Raw genomic sequence first — 21,499 nt, 5'->3', positions numbered from 1 at the left:
GAAGACTGACTTTAGGACTCGGTACGGTCACTACGAGTTCCTTATGATGTCATTTGGGATAACCAACGCCCCAACAACATTTATGCATATGATGAACAATGTGTTCCAGCTATGTCTTGATTCATTCATTATTGTGTTTATTGACGACATCTCGCAGCCGGGAGGATCATGAGCAGCATTTGAGGATTGTGCTCCAGACCTTGAGAGAAAAGAAGTTGTATGAAAAATTATAAAAGTGTGAATTCTTGCTTGATTTAGTGGCGTTTTTGGGTCATGTGGTGTCGAGTGAGTGGATCAAGGTACATTTGAAGAAGATTGAAGCATTTCAGAGTTGGCCCAGACCATCTTTAGCTACTTAGATTTAAAGTTTCCTTGGTTTGGCCGGGTAATATCGTCGTTTCATAGAGGGTTTCTCATCTATTGTTGCACCTATGACCAGATTGACCCAGAATGTTGCTCCTTTCAGATGGTCCAAGGAGTGTGAGGTGAGCTTTCAAAAGCTCAAGATTGCTTTAACTACAACCCCAGTTTTGGTGTTTCCTACGGGTTCAAGACTTTACTCTGTGTATTGTGATGCATCACATATTGGCCTTGGTGCGGTGTTGATGCAAGATGGTAGGGTGATTGCCTACGCGTCTCAGTAGTTAAAGGTTCATGAGAAGAATTATCATGTCCATGACTTGGAATTGGCAGCTATTGTTCATGCCTTGAATATTTGGTGGCACTATTTAAGGTCTATACCAATCACCAGAGTCTCCAACATCCGTTTAAATATAAAGATCTTAATTTGCGGCAGTAGAGGTGGTTAGATTTTCTTAAAGACTATGATACCACTATTTTATATCATCCCGGGTAGGCTAATATGGTGGCTGATACCTTGAGTCGAAAGGCGGAGAGTATGGGTAGTTTAGCATATCTACCGACAGTGGAGAGGACATTAGCATTTGAGGATATCCTCCACTAATAGTTTTGCCTCAAATCCGGATACATCTTAGCGACACCCATATACCATAACACACGGGTTGAGTTAATTATAACATTTTACCCCCACCGACGGATGGACAGTCTGAGCACACCATTCAAATATTAGAGGATATACTTTGTGCATGTGTTATGGATTTCGGGGGTTCTTGGGATCAGTTCTTGCCGCTTGCAGAGTTTGCCTACAACAATAGCTACCAATTGAATATTCAGATGGCCCCTTATGATGCCCTATATGGGAGGCGGTGATGTTATCTAGTTGGTTGGTTAGAGTCGGGTGAGGCTAGATTGTTGGGCACAGATTTGGATCGATATGCCTTGGATAAGGTGAAGTTGATCCAGGAATGACTTCGTACAACATGGTCTAGGCAGAAGAGTTATGCCGATCGGAAGGTTCGTGATGTAGCATTTATGGTAGGAGTGCGGGTTTTTCTCCGACTTTTACCCATAAAGGGTGTGATAAGGTTCGGGAAGAAGGGCAAGTTGAGCCCTAGGTATATCGACCCTTTTTAGATTCTTGAGAGAGTGGGGGAGGTGGCTTACAAGGTTGCATTGCCACCTAGCCTATCAACGGTTCATCCGGTGTTCCATGTTTCTATGCTCCGGAAGTATTGTGGTAATCCGTCTCATGTTTTAGATTTCAGCTTAGTCCAATTGGACAAGGATTTGACTTATGTTGAGGAGTCGGTGGCCATCTTGGACAAGCAGGTCCGAAAGTTGAGGTCAACGAACATTGCTTCAATGAAGGCTCAGTGGAGGGATCAACTAGTCAAGGAGGCGACTTGGGAGACTGAGCACGATATGCATAGCCGTTATCCTCATCTTTCCACCACTTCAGGTATGTCTCTATACTCGTTTGAGGACGAACGTTTGTCTAAAGAGAGGGAGGATGTAACGACCCGACCAGTCATTTTAATTATTTTATCCCCATTTGTTATTGCCTCCTCTATGTTATATTGTGGTTATATGACTCGTCGGGTTAATTGGTTTAGTTTCGGGTGAGTTTCGTGGTGAATTGGGACACTTAGTCCCAAAGTTGGAAGCTTAAGTTGAAAGAGATGATCGAAGCTTGACTTTTGTGTAGACGACTACAGAATAAAGTTTTGATGGTTCTGATAGCTTCGTATGGTGATTTTGGACTTAGGCGTATGTCTGGATATTTATTCGGAGGTCCGTAGGTCATTTTTGGCTTGAATTTGCAAAAGTTAGAAAGTTAAAGCTTGGAAGGTTATGAAGTTTGACCGAGAGGTGACTTTATTTTAATATCGGGGTTGGATTCCGATTTTGGAGGTTGGAATAGTCCGTTGTATCATTTATGACTTATGTGCAAAATTTGAGATCAATCGGAGTTGGTTTGATATGAATCGACATTAATTTTGGAAGTTGAATGTTCATGGATTCAATAGGTTTAGATTGGGTTGTGATTCGTAGATTTGATGTTGTTTGATATGATTTTAGGCCTCGAGTAGGTCCATTATGTAATTTGGGACATGATGGTATGTTTAGACGGGGTCCCGAGGGCCTCGTATGTGATTCGAATTAAGTCCGAAATCATTTTTGCACTTAGAAGAAGGTCTGCCCACCCAAGGTTCTGGTGCAATCGCACTTGCGCACTTTGGGCCGCAGGTACGACACCACAGAAGCGGCCTATGAGCCGCAGAATCGAGTTTGGGCTGGGTGTGCTGTTACCGTAAGTGCGGTCGTTTCTCCGCAAAAGCTGCTTGGTTCCGCAGAAGCGCAAGTGCAGATGTACTTCAATGTCCGCAGAAGCAATACTCCCTGGCTTAATGAAAAGCCGTACCTGTGATGGATTTTTCGCAGGTGCGGAGCCGCAAAAGTGACTATTAGTTCGCAGAAACGGAATAAATGGGCAAAAAAGGGGTAAATCGAGGGTTTTGTTCTATTTTTCATCTTTTGAGTTAGAGAGCTAGGTTTGGGGCGATTTTAAAAGAGATTTTCAAGAAGCTGATCGGTGTAAGTATTTTTTACTCAGATTTGATTATTATACATGAATTCATCATTATTTTATCATTTAATTAGTGTTTTGAATTGACAATTTTGAGAAATTTTGTGAAAACTTCCTAAGCTATAATTTGGATTTGAAGATCGATTTGAGGTCGGAATTGGATAACTTTAGTATGGTTGGACTCGTTATTGAATGTGTGTTTGGATTTTGTAAGTTTGGCTGGGTTCCTAGACGCGAGCCCAAGTTTGACTTTTTGAGTTGACTTTTTGATTTTCTTTAAAGATTACAACTTTATTATCTGGAATAGTTTCTTATGGTTGTATTTATGGTATAAAGTTATTTTGGCTAGATTCGAACCGTCAAGAGTTGGATATTCATAGAAAAGGCTTACTAGTGGATTAAGTTAGCTTGTTTGAGATAAATATCTTGCCTAATTTTGTGTGAGGGAATTACCCCTTAGGATTGGAGTTGTTTGCGTTATTTGTGGTATGTAAAAGTCGTGTACGCAAGGTGACGAGTGGGTACATGGGCTATGTGTGGTATTTTATCGATTTAGGCTATTTACACTCTTTCCATGCCTTTAATCGAATCGTCATAACATGTTATATCTTTCATTGTTAATCTATCCTCATATGCTTTATTTGACTTTGTTAGCAGATGTTCCACCTCTTGTTATTTTTCTCTTATATGCTTTAGTTCAAAAATTGCCTTCATTATTGTCTTATTACTTCTTTAATTGTGAAATTTCTTACTTTGAAGTTGTTAATTCATGGAATATTTCTTGTTTAGTTATTGGGGTTGAAGTTGTAAAAGTCGTTATCTCTAGAGGAGAAGTTGTTAATTGTTGAGATATCATTCTTGTTGACTATTCACCATTATTTTGTTATTGTTGAGATTCTTGTACACATTGTGGTTGAGCCATGGGCTATTTGTTGTGGTTGATAGTATTGGTTCTTTTTGCAAGTTGTGGCCTTTGGTCACTTGAGGTGCGAGTTGTGATATATTGTAATATTGATATACATGCGTTGGTATAAGGCTAGGGGTTGATACGCATACAGTGAGATAAGGTGATCTTGATACGCGTGTTGCTAGTAGGGGAACTATTTGAAACCACGCGGTGTGATAAGGTGGGCTAAAATGCGGGTAGCTATTTCGAGAAAAATAATTTTCAAAACTAAATTTAAGGCTCCCGAAGTGATATAAGAAAAGATTGTGATTGTGATTGCGAAATGAGATTACGAGGTGGTACCTAGATTGTGATTCTTGTTGTTATCTCTCATTTTCCTCACTTGTATTTGTGTGCATTATTTTCTTGATATTCTTATTATGTATTCCTTTATTGTTTTCTTTATTGCTTTAAATTCAGCTGTAGCTTATCTTGTTTTATTTCTTTATTGCCTCATTTCTTCGTTCCCATTATTAGAATGTACTATACTTGTACAACTTCTTTTCTTATCCTAGTAGGCATCTTGACCTGGTCTCGTCACTACTCTATCGAGGTTAGGCTTGATACTTACCAGGTATCGTTGTGGTGTACTCATACTACTCTTCTGCACATTTATGTGCAGATCCAGGTACCTCGACCCAGGCTAGGCAACAATGAGTAGATCATTCAGTTCAGAGACTTCAAGGTATACCTTCCCGGCGTTCGCAGGCCTTAGAGTCACCCTCTGTCCTTGATTTCCTACTGCCTACTCTTTACAAGATAGTGATGTATTAGGGATGTTTCAGAATTCGTGTAGAGCTTATGACTCATTCTCACTAGATTTTAGGAGTTATTGTTAGCGATATTGTTAAGTTCTTTTATGATAGCTAGTTGGTTTAAATTTGAAGTTCTATTATTTTCGTTATTTCTCCATGCATGTTAGGATTACCTAGTCTAAGATTAGGTGTCATCACGACATCCTACAGTGGGAGATTGGGATCGTGACAAGTTGGTAACAAAACTCTAGGTTCATAGGTATTACTAGTCATAAGCATGTTTAGTAGAGTCTTGCATATCGGTACGGAGACGTCTGTACTTATCTTCGAGAGGATATGGAACTATTAGGAAACTTCACTTCTTTGATTTCTTATCATGCGAATTTGTTGACTTCAAAATTCTGAATCTTTATCTTTCTTCTCTCACAGATGGTGAGAACGCGCACTGCTGGATCCGACAATCAGACACCCGTGCCCCCTGCTAGAGTCGCGAGAGGCCGGGGTCAGGGCAGAGGCAGAGGCTGATGAGGGGCAGGTGGTACTGGTAGAGCACTTGTCCGAGTTGCGACAGAGGAGCCACCAGTAGCTCCAGTAGGGGGGTAGGCACCTGAGGCACCTGTTGCCACCCCTGCACTTCAGGAGACCCTCGCACAGTTCCCGAGCATGTTCGGTACTCTAACTCAGGCGAGGTTGATTCCAGTTGCACCAGCCACATCTCAGGCTAGGGGAGGAACTCAGACTCTCGATACCCTCTATGGTTCTGAGCCACCTCAGCCCACATTTGAGTTAATTGCCCTAACAAAATTGTATTTCGCGGATCAAGATTTGAGCGATTGTCAATTGATGAATAATGTTTTGAAAGATAACTTATAGCCTTGTTTGCCCAAGTTCTTTTAGGGCCAACAATGTTTTTTTTCTTCAAAAAAGTATTTTTAACCAAGCTTTTTTTTAGGGGGGGAGAGGGGGAATACTTTTGGGAAGAAGTAGAAGAAATTTTTGAAATTAAAAAAAACGTAGTTTCTTCCTAGAAGCAGAAGTATTTTTTAAATTTTCTTCCTACCAAAAATACCCTTAGCAAAATATTGTATGTACCAAATTAAGCTTACTTAGTTTAAAGTATTAAGTAATACATAATGAATTTTCATAATTGTTGAATGATTTTTTGATATATTTAAATCATCTTGAAAGAATAAAGTACTTTTCAATTTTATTTTTATATTTTACCTAAATAAAATAAAAAACTTAATTATTATCTTTAATAATAAATATTTATAATTATTTATCTACTTATATAATATTAACTATTAACCACATCTATTTTTATCCTTATTCGTAATTTGATACTTAAAAGTACTTTTTTAAAAATTTGACCAAACATAAATAGATGTTCAAAAGTGCTTTTTAATTTGATTAGCCAAACACATATTATTTTCTCCAAAAGTATTTTTTAATTTAAAATATTTTTATTTTTAAAATAAAAAAAATATTTTTCAAAATAAGCTTATTTTTCTTAAACATGCTATAAATCGAAACACAAAATCACATGAAGCATTCAGCTCATAATCGAAGAAGAAGCGGAAACTTGAAGTAGGGGATCAGGTATTTGTTAATTACAACATTACTAACAAAGCTCTGTAGAAGTGCAAAGGAATCTGAAGTTGTCGGCGAGGTTCTTCGGTCCATAGGAGGATTTGTTTCAGTAGAGCCTATGAGCTAAAATTATCAGTCGGGTCGAAGATCCATCCCGTATTTCATGTATCTCAGTTGAAGAAGAAGGTCCAAGATAAGATCCAGACCCTCCTTACTGCGCAGGTGATGGATGAATAGTGACAGCAAATTTGTAGCGTCGAATGGTCAAAAAGAGGAATCGTGCATAAATTAAGCAAAAGAATACAGATGAGAGCAACTAAATTCACTAACATGTTTACAATGAAAGGAGGTGGTGAAGTGGATGAGACTGCTCTTTTCTTAATCGGATATTTCGAGTTCGAGCCCTGGTATGGAAAAATCTTTAGTAAGAAGCGCTTTCTCGAATGGGGCCAGAATCCGGATATAGTCGAGCTCTAATGCGGGTACCGGACACCGGGTGGGAAAATTCACTAAGAAGTTTCATTAATCAAAGTGCATAAATTAAGAAAAAGAAGAAGGGAATAGCAAAATAAGCTCATATTTATGATAATTAATTAACAATATAAACTATGCTAATCTCACAGATCAACCTAAAATTTGTATATAAGGTCCTTGTATGGTTCCTCATCTTCAGAGTAGTGATTGATCTCAGCCTGCAAAACATGAAACCAAGCTCAATCAGAAACACTTCTCAATATACCGACCCTTGTGTCAATATTTATTTTTATATCAGTATGGCAATTGCTAATTTACACAGAAAAAGAAAAGTTAAAGTGCGTGTTGCTGCTCTTGTTAAGAGAACCCAAATTTTATTGAACATTGGAATGAAACTGGATAGTGAGCATTCATGCCAACCCAAGTATACCGCTAACTTGGGATTGAGAAATTATACAATGAACTGATGAGCCAATTCATTCTTAATTATTTCATTATATACATGATAAAACTTTTCTGGAGTAACCAGTTCTTCAGCAGAAAGAGGAATTACGTCAAACATATACAACTTGTATACTGAAGAAACCATAATTTGAAACGTACCTTGCGAATGGCTCTTATGCAAACCATGAGGTTTTCACCCATCATATCCTTAAACAATGTATCTTCCTCTAAAGCGTTTAAAGAATCAGTAAGACAATCTGGTAGTCTTCGATAATCCTCTTGATTGACACGACTCTCTCTATCTGTTTCATAGAAAAATACATGTAGAATGTCAGATAACAGAATATAATTCTTTCTTCTACAAGTGATAAAGCATTAGCAAGAAAATCATTGAGAACCAAAATTAGATTTTACAAACAGCATGCACTTTTGCCTACGTACTATAGAGCTTAACTGCTATACACTTCACATCACCTAAAAGATAACTACAAATAACCGTCTATAAAAAAAAGTCGGTGGCAGGTTGACTTGGTTAAAATGCACTGACAGAGAGAAAATTATTTATATTGTTAGAATAACCCTCATCCTATTTGTTTCTAATCAAACTAAGAAAACTCAACGTCAGGTCCAAGTTTACTATATTTCCTTTTTCATGAAATTGCATATACTTTACCTTTCTTGTTTCTATTCATTTGTTCTGCCTAAAGGTAAGCAAATATAAGGGCAACTGTCCAATACATCGATTGAAAGTAATCTAATGCGTGGGGTCAGGTCGTCAGGCGCACGTCACGAATTTGAATCCTGGCTGAGGCAAAAGTCTGGAATTTCAGTAGATTAGGTGCATGTCACCCATCATCCACCGAGTTTCGACCCTTGCTCCAATGAGGTTTCTCGGTTATCAAAAAATATGTATATTGTGATGAAAGCAACTCAAAAAATATACCTTTCAGTCTTAACCATAAAACTCAGGGCAAAGAAAGACTTAAAAGCAAATTATCATGCGGTAAAGAGAAAATTGCTAAATAATTGTCTAACTTACCTACTGGTGCAGGAAGGCTCAAATCTTTCCGCAAGCCATCGATCCCAGCAGTAAGTATAGAAGCAAGTCCCAAGTATGGGTTCGCACATGCATCAAATGCAGGACATACAAAATGGCCTACAACATCAGCTCCTGGAAGTCTACAAGTACTAATTTTTGCATAATTGTTTTCTTTCTGCCAACTAACAACTCGTCCATTCCAATCCTTAGAATACAGGCGCTCATAACTGCAAAATAAATGTGACCAAAATAAGGTACACTTAAAAACAAGGATCAAGTCAGGCATAGTACATTGAAAGTTCAATTTTGCACAAATATACTCAAATGAGGTATATATTTTTAGGAAAGGAGACCGAACCAAAAGGGAACGGTTTTCATTCTCTATGCAATAGCTCCAAATGCAGAAACTTGAGATAGATGTTTAATTCGTAGAAAGTTGAGAGAGGGTTTGAGCAGAACAAGGGACTTCAAGGCCAAACAACAATAAAAAGGAGAAAATATGAGAAACAAACTTGGACAGAATTTTCAAAAAGGAAACTTTGTTCATTTTGATATAGCTACTAGCCAGTCCAATTAGCTGAAATTAACTTAATACTACTAAAGAGTGCAAATAATGGACATTTCCCTTAGATTTAGTGTTCTCTATTAATTCAACACTTGTTACAAGAATTAATTCGACTTGGCTTTGGAAACCTTTCTGCATAACTTTTTGATGAAAATATAAATTGGAACTACTTCTTCCCTACTATCATCTACTTAAAGCTCTACTTATAATTTAACTTTGAAAAAAAAATAATAATCTTTAAAAGGTGTAGCTTTCCAGAAATAGAAGTTTAATACAACCTTTCTGGAAATAGAAGTATAATACAAAAAATGCCTTGAGCAACCATCTAACTACGTACAAAACTACTTATGAATATTTTAAAAAATAGTTCTCCTATTGTTTTGGTGAATTTAAATGAGTAGTACATTTATTTGGAAGCCAAAAAGGTTTTTCATCTCATTGATTCAAAGCAACATTGAATTAACATAACAGAGAGCCATTACAAAAAATAATAATAATAATAATAATGATAATTAACAAAAGGAAAAAAACACATGTTAAACAAATTATTATTTGAGGTGATGAGATTACAAGAGCCAATTTGGATTGGCTTAAAAAAAGTGGCTTTTAAGCATAAGTGCTTAAAAGCACTTTTTAAGGGTTGGAGCTTGTTTTATAAATGAGCAGTTAAGTGTTTGGATAAAGTGCTGAAACTGAAAAAAAGTTGCTGAAGTGTTTGGTAAACAAGTGTTGGTAAGCATTTTTTTCTTGTTAAAATGACTGAAATATCCTTAAAGGTGTTAACATTATAAAGAAGATGATTGCTATAATATTTTATTCTAAGTTGACACATATACGAATAATTTATAATTTAATTCACTTGCAATATAAATTGATTGCCTAAATATAAATTATTTATTTAAATAACATGCAATAATTAACTATTTTGACCAAAAAAAGTAGTTTTTCCTTTCATAACTTCAAATTCTGGGGTAACATATTGAATGATTTGATTTTACAATATAGTTATACTAATTAAAAAAAATGAAGGATTCAACGACAAAAAAAAAGTTAAATATTATGAAGCCAAAAAAAGAAGCTAAAAGATCAATATATACAAAATATTGGAATGTATCACATTTATTTTAAAAACTACTGTTTGTTCACGTTAAGAACTTCAAAAAATTGACAAGTTTTGGTGAATGACAGTAGCAGCAGAGGCAAGATGGAAAACGGCAATTAGAACTGACACAAGGATTTAATTAGTAAGGGAAGGGTAGTTTTGGGGTTTAGAAAAAGTGAAAGGGCTAGTAGGGTAAATTACTTGGCCAAACATAAAAAGCTTGTAAGCCAAAAAAAACAATAAGTTGGGCAACCCCAACTTATTTTATGGTCTATCCAAACACTCAAATAAGCCAAAAAGTACTTTTAAGCTGGTTTGACCAGCTTTTAAGCCAATCCAAACACCCTCAAGTCTCACATTATGCTAACAATCAAAGAAAAGGAAAAAAGGAAGTGATATAGCTGCTATTAGTTATAATTCCCCTCTTTTCGATTAGAGGCAATGGTGCTGCAGCTTTGGTTCAATGAGAATTGTTAAACCAATCACCAAAGTAAGAAAGCAGGACATTAATAATTAAGGTTTAGCACGACTAAATTATACTGGTAGCGTGAAAAAGTATTATTTACACCATCAGTTCATATAGGTTAAATCTTAATAAGTACAAAAAAACCTCTAACCTTGTAGGATGTGGTGCAGTAAATGCTAATATGGCAGGAAGATGATCTAACACCCCACTCATGAATGCTTGCCCAATCTTGGAAATCCCATATTGACTTGATCCCTCAGATGCCTTAAAAACGTTAATTCCGTTCTTGGACAAACTTATATGCACATTTGATCCACAGCCCCATTCGTCTAATGAATACCTATACAGAAATGAACAGATGGTCAAAAACTGAAAGGAACTACGCTCATGCAGTAGAAAGTTCATACATAATGCTTGTCGCGATAAAACAAAAAAAGAAAGCAGAACTAAAAACATGGTTGTGGTAGCACTTCAAAAGAAGCAAAAGCATATCTGGTTAAACTAGTATAGAAGAGAACTGCACCTAAATATATTGTGGCAACATCTGCTACTTACTTTGGCAAAAACGTTGGATGAAATCCATATTTCCTTCCAACTTTTCTGATGACTTCACGTGTATAAATTAATGTATCAGCAGCTCTAAAACAATCTGTATATGGCAGTCCAATTTCAAATTGACCTTTTCCAGCTTCTTTATGTAGCTGCATACATTGAAAGAGACAACATCAAGGGGAGTAATCATCGTTAAATTGAATAGTATTACTCCCTTTGTTCCATTTTATACGGCACTGTCCGAAAAGAATGACACCTTTCTATATTTAGAACTCTTAAACTATTCATTTTTTCCATTGATGACATGCTCTTATAGCTATAGAAATATCATGGCATATTTAAGACCACAAGTTCTACGAGTCCTTTTTGAATGAGCCAAAAGTTAGTATTTCTTAGAAAAACTATATACCCAACCAAACAACGCCATATAAATGAAACCGAGAAAGTCTAAGATAAAGTATGTTGGATATATCTTACTTATTCCAGATAAAAGAAAGATATTGTTGCAGAACAGTGAAATACCATGCTACCATTATATGTGTGAAACTATGAAGCTTATAATTCTTTTTCCTTTTATACTTCTCTTTTGTTTTTATTTTCCCCTTAAATGTTGGATTTAGGCCAGAGGTGTTTGATGATGCTCATGAAGCAATTATCCATGTAAATCATGTCATCAAAGTTATTGTTTTTGATATAGACTACCTTCCTCTGTAAATGAAAAGCAGAGAGATTCCCAGTACTTCACTTTCTATGATTGTTCTATGGCACATTGATCTGACTAGAAATAGTTCTTCAGCATATGAAGGATAATGATAAACATATCTTCATAAATTAACAAAAGTAAAAATATCCAAACAAACACACACACACATATATATATATATATATATATATATACACGCAGGGGCGGATGTATAAGCAAAAATATGGAGCACGTGAACCCGTGGTCTTTCCGTAAAATTAGATATTTTATGTATATATTTTCTAAAATTGGTATAATATTAACTGTTGGCACCCATGCTCCAAGAAGGCTGAATGGTGCACTTAGTTGAAGGTTGAGTTATTTACCAAGAAAGATAGTGATCAATTCTCACTTAATACATTTCTTCCTCCTTTTTTAGTAGTGCACTCATGTACTAGAAATCCTAGATCCTCCTCTGTATACGTCAAGAAATGCGATAATAAGTAGCAATTTCTGTGTGGAGTAGTGGTGTTAGATTATATATTTCTGATCCATACCCTCAACTAATTTGGGACACACTAATCCCCTCCCCCCCCCCCCAAACTCCTAGAATTGGGCATCTGAAGCATGGACAACATAACATGGGGTACAATATTGGTAAACCAAGAATAGCTATGGATGGATCTGATTCTAATACTATGTGACGAAAAAGCACTTTGCTCTAACTCAACCGCTAAAGCTAATTCATGAGCTGAGAATTGCAAAGACCATATAACGAGACAATACTACCTGCACAAGGCAGGGGTAAGGTAAGGGTAAGGTCTACGTACCAACTACTCTCTCCATACCCCACTTGTGGAATTACACTGGGTATGTTATTGTTGTTATATAACGAGACAACACTCATTCCCTCAACCAAATGTAGGACACCCTAATAAAAGGCTATAAGCACAATTCGATTAGCTGAGGGATTAGGAACAGAAAACAAATCTTTTCCTTATTATTTTTAACATTGCATCATCATAAGTGTCATGCAAATCAAATATTACTTTGAGAAGGAATTGTCATTGAAAACACATGTCATAGTAGTTCAACATGTTTCCTGAAGTCCTTGAATTGAGCTCTACTCTTAAATATGAACTCTAATATTTTCATGTACTATTACATTTGGTTCCTACTTTCTACCTATAGTTAGCATGTGTCTCACTATACGCCTTTTCCGTGAGAGGAGGAGTAGGAGCTAACTTTAGGGGCAGAATCGGAGCAAAGAAGCTAGTTCTATATGTCTGGTGAAGCTCACGGAAGATACTCTCAATAGGGCAAGCACAAAATACCTCGAGTCCTAAGCTCAACTCAAGCAGAATAAATGGAAATGCATTCTAAAATCTCCTAATTAGCTACAGTACTGTTTGCAGATAACACAAGAAACATCAAATTAGTAAGCAAACATTCAAGGAAATAGAAACTTACATAGTCTACAGTAATATTCAAGGATTGAAGATAACCGAGCATCTCCTCAAGCATAGGGGATGCAGCATCAAATGCTGCTGTATGGCACTTCCTGCACTGATCCGATGATTCAAATTCTTCTTTGTCATTCCTGTGTGATTCAGTTGTACATATTTAGTGTAACGTTCTATAAAGGACAGCTCTAGAAACATATATGACGGAAGACTAGATACAAAAATATTATGGCTCACATACTTTATTACACTCTCTAGAAGGTAAAATTCAACTTCAAAGCCTGCAGTCATGACCTGAAAAATGTAGATACGCGTAAGATCAATAACATTTTCAACTCTTTGCTGGGCAAGATAGTAAACATACCAAACCGAATTCATCTTTTAAAATTTTAGAGATTCTGCGTAAAGCTTCTCTTGGACAATATTCCCATGGTTCACCAGATTTAGTACACATGTTAGCCAAAACCATTTCCTGCTGTTTTGCCCTGGATCAAAAGATGCACATCAAAACTTGTTTGAAAAATTTTCTGTCCTGGAAACAACATGATCAAAGAGCATAGGTATATATGTGAGAGATCACGAATATTCAAACAAACATTATATTCTGAACTCAAAATTTCAAAAGAGCAATGGTTTCAGCTATAATAAATACAGATTGAACCTATCAATTTTAAATCCTGAATCTACCTCTGGAGACAAGTGGAACAACAACAAAAGCAATAGACATCAATGTGCGTATGAATTTAGACAAATCATCCAGAAAATACTTTATAGCTTGATGTTCCATAAATTCTTACATGTCTCCAAGTATATCACATAATAGTAGAATATTCTTATAGACAGGTGTCGAAACAGTACCATGGAATTCTGCATTTGGTTGATAAATCAGGAACAATTGTGAACAGACCCGAACAGGTGAGAGTAGTGTCCTCTACGGGATAATCAGATATTGAACTTATCCCCATACATGCACGAGGTAAGCCTATACCATGCTTTTTCACAAAACTATAGAAGCGCTGCCGTGGAACACCCTGCAAATGATGCAGAAGAAATAAACAAAATCATTATGTTTTCTTTGCCAGAACAGGGAAGCACCGAGCGATGTGCCACATCATGTAGTGAAGGCAATCAAAATGGCTGAAACTATAATGATTAATGAGCTTGTTGTATTTATCCTGAATAATACATCTGATACAATTGCAATTTGGTATTAGAAATAATGTCCAACAGGATTTTCAACATTCAAATTATCATAGCCAACCAAATACTCAAAATAACCAGAAAGCCCTTAAAATCATAGCCAAAGCATCACAATGATGCATCAACAGAATGCACCAACAAAATATTAAAAGGAAATCCATTTGAATATTTTTTGCAAGAACTTTTTAAACCATAATTCAAAAATTAACAATGAGAAGTAGATACTAAGCATTGTCATAGCTGGACTCATTAATTGAGTCGGCGTACACCCTTTTCTTAGTGAAAGCAGAATAATACTAGCAAGCTTGTTGAAACACAAAGTGTTCAATGCTTCACAAAATCAAATTCTCAAATTCACAAAATAAAGAACCATCTTTTGTTTTAGCTGATGACAACCTCCTATTTGAGGTAAGATGAAACAGAGAAGTTGAGTAGATATGTTTCTTCAGATTGTTATGGTTACGCAACCTTTCACCTGTTTGTTGATGCTATCATTGAAAATTCTTTAACCATCTTGTATACTATTGAAACGTTTTGTATTTTCTCAAAGAGGACCAAAGATTTAGTATTATAAAGCATATCATTAAATAATTCGTTATCACAAGGCAAAAGCAGTAACTTAAAGACAAATGTAAAGCTTACACGGCATCTATGTTGGCCAGAAGCATCTATCCAAATAATGCGAACAAGGGTAACATCCTTTGATGAGCCATAAAACTCTTCATTCTGGAAGTAAGACGATATACAAGGTTCTACATCAGAATCTGTTGAAGAATCCTTTAATGAACCATGTAACTCTTCCTTAATGAAGGGAGACGGTATATGAGGTTCTATATCAGAATCTTTAGAAGAAACATCAAGTTTGTGCAATTTGTAAAACTTCTTTGCATTTTCTGCAAATATATCTTTAACGGCTGCCACAGCTTTTGTAATTGAAAGATCACCCTCAACCATCGCATCATGTAGAACAGAGAATACTACTTCACGTGCTCTCTTTGCACCTGCATTAGAAATCAAGTTTAGGTTATACTCATAACAAGATGGGAAGAAGATGAACTCATTTAACTAGCATGCAACTCAAGCTGGATATTATTCTTCGGCAATAATTTACTTTTCCTTACAGCTTCTGAATGATAACTTACTTGATCAGAGTGAAAATGTGCCTCAAGCAATATTTGCAGCACATTTTCACCGCAGCATGTAGAATTAACTATTGCTTTTAGTTACTCAATAAATAGTTTAATAAATACAAATTCAATTTTCCAATAGGTAAAACAATCCAGTTAGGTAGCATGGGATGGAGTGGACAGAACACTGCTCATAATATGGTTCATGTAAAGACATGAGCAGAATATGGATGTACCTACAGTAGATTTTTGTATGTCATTCATATCTCTATACACATGAACAACGCAATTTAAGGAGCATATATATGTCTAATATCTGAGGTATAGTCTAATTCTGAAGTATAAATGTGTTGCATACATACTTATAAATTTTTCTAACACTATCACCAATTGTCTCTTTTGTTTTTCTTTAGTTCCCACCCGGTGTCCAGTACACGCATTGGGGCCTGACCAAATCCGGATTCGTGGCGGGAAGTCTCACATTGGGAGTAAAGCGTTCCCTAACAAAGGCGACTCCATACCCAGGGCTCGAACCTAAGACCTCTAGTTAAGGATGAAGGAGTACAAACCACTCCACCGCAACCTTGTTAGTCTATCACCAATTGTCTATATTCATTATCTTCCCATAGACAGTGTTCGGTATCCTCTTTCTTCCTTCTACTTCCTATTCTATTGTTTCTCAATTGATTTTAAGAATCTTTATTGTGTAATCTGACTATGCAACCTAAATTGATATTATCCTAATGTGCATAGCACATTCAGGATAAGCAAAGACACATGTCGACAATCAAACACCAGAAAAAATATGGACACAGTCAAACATTTATCTTATATTGCCCAAATTCTAACAAAATTGTGTTAGACAAAGTGTGGGAGAAGGACACGACATCCTCTCATAAGTGTTTCTACTTCTTAGCTAGCCAGATTTAGTAGGCATTTCAGACTAGCTGAAGCAAAACTTTAATTTTTTTATCTTGTGAAAGCTAACAGTCACAAATGCTTGTCATGTCATACTTTAAGGATACAAGATAAGAATAATTCTGGCCAAACCTAAATAAAAGGCTTCAGCAAACGCGATGGCATCAGTGCTGAACATAACCTGTTTATATCCAAACATCAGAAAGGGAAAATATTTGCTCTTTAATGAAGTCTGAAAGAGTAGTCAACCTACTAATATGGAAATCTGTAGCCTGAACTGGAAAACAATGTATCTTTAAGTACATGAATAACCTTATTCATCGGAGCAAGTTTCAGGAGTTCTTTCACTGAGGATATCATCCCATGGAAACTAAGTTTAGGAATTGCAAACCCAAAATCAAGATAGACCTATAATAGAAGACAATGGCCATGTTACAGAGACACGAGGCGAAATAATTCATCATTAACAATTGATGTGAAAAAAGTCTCTAATTTGGTTGGTAATTCTACATGTTAATATTTTCAGATAGAGGATTAAATATCTTACTTGAGGATATGCAGAAGCCAGATGTGAAGCTTCCTTTGAGAATGGGTAGGACGCGTGCAAAAGCACTAATCGGCTATTAGTGAATCTCTTATCCTCAAGAAGATTGTGAAGATAAAGGGGATTCGCAAGCATCATATCAAAATCCTTGTCCCCGAAACTGAAATGAAGAAACATAACATTGTTTCTTTTAAGGACTGGGAATATACTATAAAAGCAAAAAAAAAATGCATATGTCTCTCATTTGGTTTTTTTATTTTGAATAAGAAAATTAACATATAAGAAAGGGCTTAAAGACTGTTAACTTGATCAAATACTGTAAGAAGCTAGAAAGAAATTGAGATCAAGCTATCTATATAAAGCATTATTTTGGTTACCCCATGTGTATCTGCATTGGCAAGTCATAACTTTGAGCAACCTCCAAAGCATGAATAAATATATAATCAATGAAGCTCTTGTTTGAGATTCTGATGGGATTCCCAGCTGGAAAGACAGGAACTATTAGAATCAGCTGCTCAATCATGATGCATTACAACCCGATGTCTTGCAACTCACCGCGTAAAACATCACTCAGGCCCTCCTCAGCCTCTTTTTGAGTGACTTCTGTATTAATTGCAAGGCCGCTACGACATGCAACCATGCTTTTAAATGCAACAACATTATCAGCTACTGTGTGAAACGAATAGGAAAAACATACCGAAAGCATAACTTTTTACACATCAAAAGAAACATGTTTTGAACTACTCTGGAATATATTGACTCATAATTCAAAGGATATGACTTCAGCTCCTTAGTGAAAATCTCCATGAATGAATCCAGTGTCCATGTTGCTCCATCTGCAGCCTAGAATAGAACAGAACAGGAGAAAGAGATAATCAGATCTAAACTATAGGGGTACAAAGAGATAACAAAGACAGAATATTCTTGTGGAAGTGATATCAATAGTTACAACAACCAACCCCAAACAATGCAAGATCTTCAAGCCCCTCCACTTCATCATAGTCGTTAAAAGCAAAAGAGCCATCAGTAATTTAATACCGTAAAAGAATTGGACAATGAACCATGCAGTAGAAATAGTTCTACATGAAGCATGATATTGTCCTATACTACCTCTTTATATATGCCAGCCTACAAATGCAGGTCTTTCCCGGATGGATCGAAGATTCAAGTCGATTATGGCATTACTTTAAAAGAGATTAAAAAAAATTGCTCATAATTTTCACATTAGTTCATTGACATGTTCATTCATTATTCTTTTAGCTCCCATTCTCCTCTCTTCCCAATGTCCTACCAATTTCGTTTGTAATTCATAGGGGAATGCCAAAACTTTGGTATTATTTCATGTCTATCTTTTTTTTATTATCTTAAAAACCTGTAATCTGCAGTATGAAAACTGTAACCTCCACTAGTAGCAATGCCAAGACTATCTTATGATCGCACAAAAAGTTTGATAAAATAGCGTCCTCGTGAATGGTCATCTGATCTTAGAACTATTAGTCTACAAGAGAACCTTTTACATTAATCAAATTCTAAGGCAAAGCACGGACAAATACAAGCAAGGAGGGAAGCAACCCTATTGAAAAAGAGCAAAGACCATATAATGTTTTAAATAAGATACATCTATCTTGGCTCATTTTCTATTAATTGAGAGGCACTAAATGGTGAAAGAACAGGCTAAACAACACTAAAATAGTCCTAATTCCAAAGAATAACACATTTCCACACCAACGAATATTTCTTTTCCACTTTCCATCTTTTCAACTGCTGCAATATGATTTAACGTATATACCCTTGTAAAAGTTTTACATTGTCAGTGTAGACTGTCAGTTAAAAAAAGAAGTGTAGGTAACTAGCAGGTTGCTAGTGTATACTTTGTTATAAAAATTTATCTGCAATTGATTTAAGGTGACTTGATAGCTGTCGATGCACAAAAGTTAAACTCAATGCAATAGTATATACTACAAAATGATTTGTACATTACCTTCTGAAGAATCTTTTCAGCTAGATGTTCAACTCGTAGTATTCTACCAACCATTGGCACAACTTTTTTGTGCCATTCAATGTCAACCATTTTATCCAATTCAATTCCATCATCAATAAGTATGGTAGATACTCTTGCAGCCCTGAAGCAAGTAATAGCGCTTTGCTCCAATCCTAAGCTCCGGCGAGTTTCTAGAACAGTATGCAAACCTAAGCTTAAGCTTAAGCTTGGGCCATATAGTTCTGTCAGTTCCCTCAGGCCTCTCTACAAAAAAAACAAAACAGTGCAACATAAAGCAATATAAGTAAAAGGGAAATGACAGAACAACTAATTTCCATTTTTGGAAGAAGTTACGTTGTAAATTTTTGAAAAAATAAATAAATAAACTGTGCAACAAGAAACGTATAGTTGTAATCTTTTTACCACTGATTTGATTTTCCAGCCAAAAACCACCCTTTGTTTTCAACAACTTTCAAGACTAAAAGCCATTAACCCACATAGAAATTCCTTTTATTTATCCTAATAACCCCTTCTGCTACTATGACCCTAAAACTGCTCTGCTTCCTTACTCAGATATTCCATGGTGATGCCTGAAAATGTTAAGAATGAAAATATTGGAGTCTAAAATTTATTCAACATACCCATTCGCTATACTTGGCTCAGTTAATTGCTAAGTAAAAGAAAGTAAATTGAACTGACAATCAATGATATGGCCGCAACTCGAAGCCCAAACCAAGTCCCTAGTAATGGAATAAGCAGGCAGATTATCTCTAATTAATCACAAAACCATTAAATTCTACTGATTTCCTTATTATATTAGAATTTGATGAACTGGTGATCAAACTTGAGCGACCTGAATTATATTGTCCCTAGTATTCAGATTATGAGTGTTATCATAAAATTATATTGCGTTAGTGTATATAACTTCGATTTTTTATAACCATTTTTACATGTGCACACATAATTTGAGCTGAAAACAATTAATTCATGCTAGATCCGCCTCAAATTGTAACCTATGTTTAACATATCATAACAATGACGTTATACAACATGCTCCAAAAGGGTTAATTCAAAATTGTTATAAAAGAGCAAACATCTGTGTTGAAAATTAGGATAAGAAATAGACCTTGAAATTGAGGGTATAGGGTGCATTATATAAAGCATCCCCAGTGGCATCAGAAAAGCATTTGAGAAAAGGATAATTGGAATCGAGGGCCACAATATTATGTGAATGAGCATCCACTATTTCCACACTATCCACTGCTCTTTTCAGTTCTATAAGCTTATCTTTTTTCATCTTCATAATTCTCACCTTCAAAATGTCAATTAGTTCTCTACTAGTGCATGTAGGTAAAATTTTATGGATTTTCACTTATATTCACCATTGTTTTGACTGATTCTCCACGTGCATGCAATTGATTACATTGTTTCTCTTTGTTTGGATAAGCTTGAAAATCGTACTATTAGTATTACATATGAGTGTATTTGAAAAAAAAAAATGGTTGTTAGGTCAAATTTTCTCAATATATTCTTAAAAGTTTTTGTGGTGATGACTACTTCAACTTAAGGAGCTCTGCCTTGCATTGTGCAAAGTAATTAGCTAGACGAGGTGTCAAGCACCGAGATAGTAGAGGCAAATCTTAGGATTTTATAGTAAATCACAAACTTTTATTTCTAGGTAGGTGGGTAAATTATTGTTTATATATATATATATATATATATATATATATATATATATATATATATTATATATATATATATATATATATATATAAGCGGATCTATGTACAAGGGTGGGGTGACACACCATCCGGACGACTCGGTTGAAACTTTCTACATATATGTATATATGTGTACTAATATTTATGTATGTTTATTGCACGAATATGCTACAAGACTTTAAAAAAATTGGATTACGTGTTCTAAATTTTTTTGTTATAAATTCTCACAATGCAAAATATGTTTGAATGTGATTTATACAGTTGACCGAGTGGGATTTAACTGCAGTTGTTATATTTGGATAATGTTGGATGAGATATGAGTCTCATTTATACTACGAGTTGTATGTATTATAAGTTTGGATTAGTATAAATATCATGCTAATATATATTAGTTGTTAAAATATGTATTATAAGTTTGGATTAGTATAAATATCATGCTAATATATATTAGTTGTTAAAATATTTTTTATTTTGAATTATTATCAAATATTAAATATTTTTCTCTAACTTGCAAGATTTGACGTTTAGTTATTAAATATTTTTCTCTATCTTGCGTTCTGTAACTCATTTTAAGTGTAAAAAGGACAATCCACTTTATATGGCATTTTGATCTATCAAACATTTTCCATTGGAGTATTCCAGAGATATACACATACTACTAGTTTTTTGGTATGTGCGTTGCGCGTGTACCCAGTCTCTATGAATACAAAACTTTAAAAGATCATATATTAGTTATTATATTAAAAATATATTTGAATTAAATATTACTTAAAAGTTAAACAAAAAAGTGTAAGTTTTTTAAATTAATGATTGTTGATCACATTTAGCTAACTCAATAAAGGTAAAAGTTATGTAAATGTTCTTAATCATGTCTATCTATATACTCAACTAAAAATTTAACCTAATTAATATAAATCGCTATCATAAAAGTAGAATACAAAAATTACATTAAGATTAATTTATTCTTTTTCATTTTGGAGTGA

The 21,499-nt window shown here is 35.2% G+C and overlaps 1 protein-coding gene across 1 annotated transcript; it reads right to left on the bottom strand.

Annotated features, from left to right (window-relative positions):
- Positions 1-6,739: 6,739 nt before the first annotated feature.
- On the bottom strand, positions 6,740-20,187 carry LOC107764285 (protein fluG-like). Its single transcript, XM_016582840.2, has 18 exons — positions 19,922-20,187; positions 18,796-19,059; positions 17,593-17,657; positions 17,370-17,485; positions 17,192-17,297; positions 16,818-16,974; positions 16,583-16,678; positions 16,403-16,451; positions 14,868-15,226; positions 13,884-14,056; positions 13,390-13,510; positions 13,267-13,319; positions 13,033-13,162; positions 10,884-11,029; positions 10,480-10,668; positions 8,196-8,422; positions 7,316-7,458; positions 6,740-6,930 (listed from the first exon to the last, which is right to left on the bottom strand). The coding sequence occupies exons 1-18, from the start codon at positions 20,096-20,098 to the stop codon at positions 6,868-6,870; spliced, it is 2,634 nt and encodes an 877-aa protein (XP_016438326.2). The 5' UTR covers positions 20,099-20,187; the 3' UTR covers positions 6,740-6,867.
- Positions 20,188-21,499: the final 1,312 nt, after the last annotated feature.

This window comes from Nicotiana tabacum, chromosome 17, assembly GCF_000715075.1.
Source record: "Nicotiana tabacum cultivar K326 chromosome 17, ASM71507v2, whole genome shotgun sequence".
NCBI lineage: Eukaryota > Viridiplantae > Streptophyta > Magnoliopsida > Solanales > Solanaceae > Nicotiana > Nicotiana tabacum.
The sequence above is the reverse complement of the archived record's forward strand: the minus strand, read 5'-3'. Positions and strand labels throughout refer to the sequence as shown.

Bases quoted from the DNA above. Each gene is read 5' to 3' on its own strand.
- LOC107764285 (XM_016582840.2), bottom strand. From the start codon at position 20,098: ATGAAGATGAAAAAAGATAAGCTTATAGAACTGAAAAGAGCAGTGGAT. The intron at 13,511-13,883 runs GTACTGTTTCGA...CTTTTGATCCAG, and splicing joins ACCAAATGCAGAATTCCATG to GGCAAAACAGCAGGAAATGG. The intron at 11,030-13,032 runs GTAAGTTTCTAT...CAATGTATGCAG, and splicing joins TGAATATTACTGTAGACTAT to CTACATAAAGAAGCTGGAAA.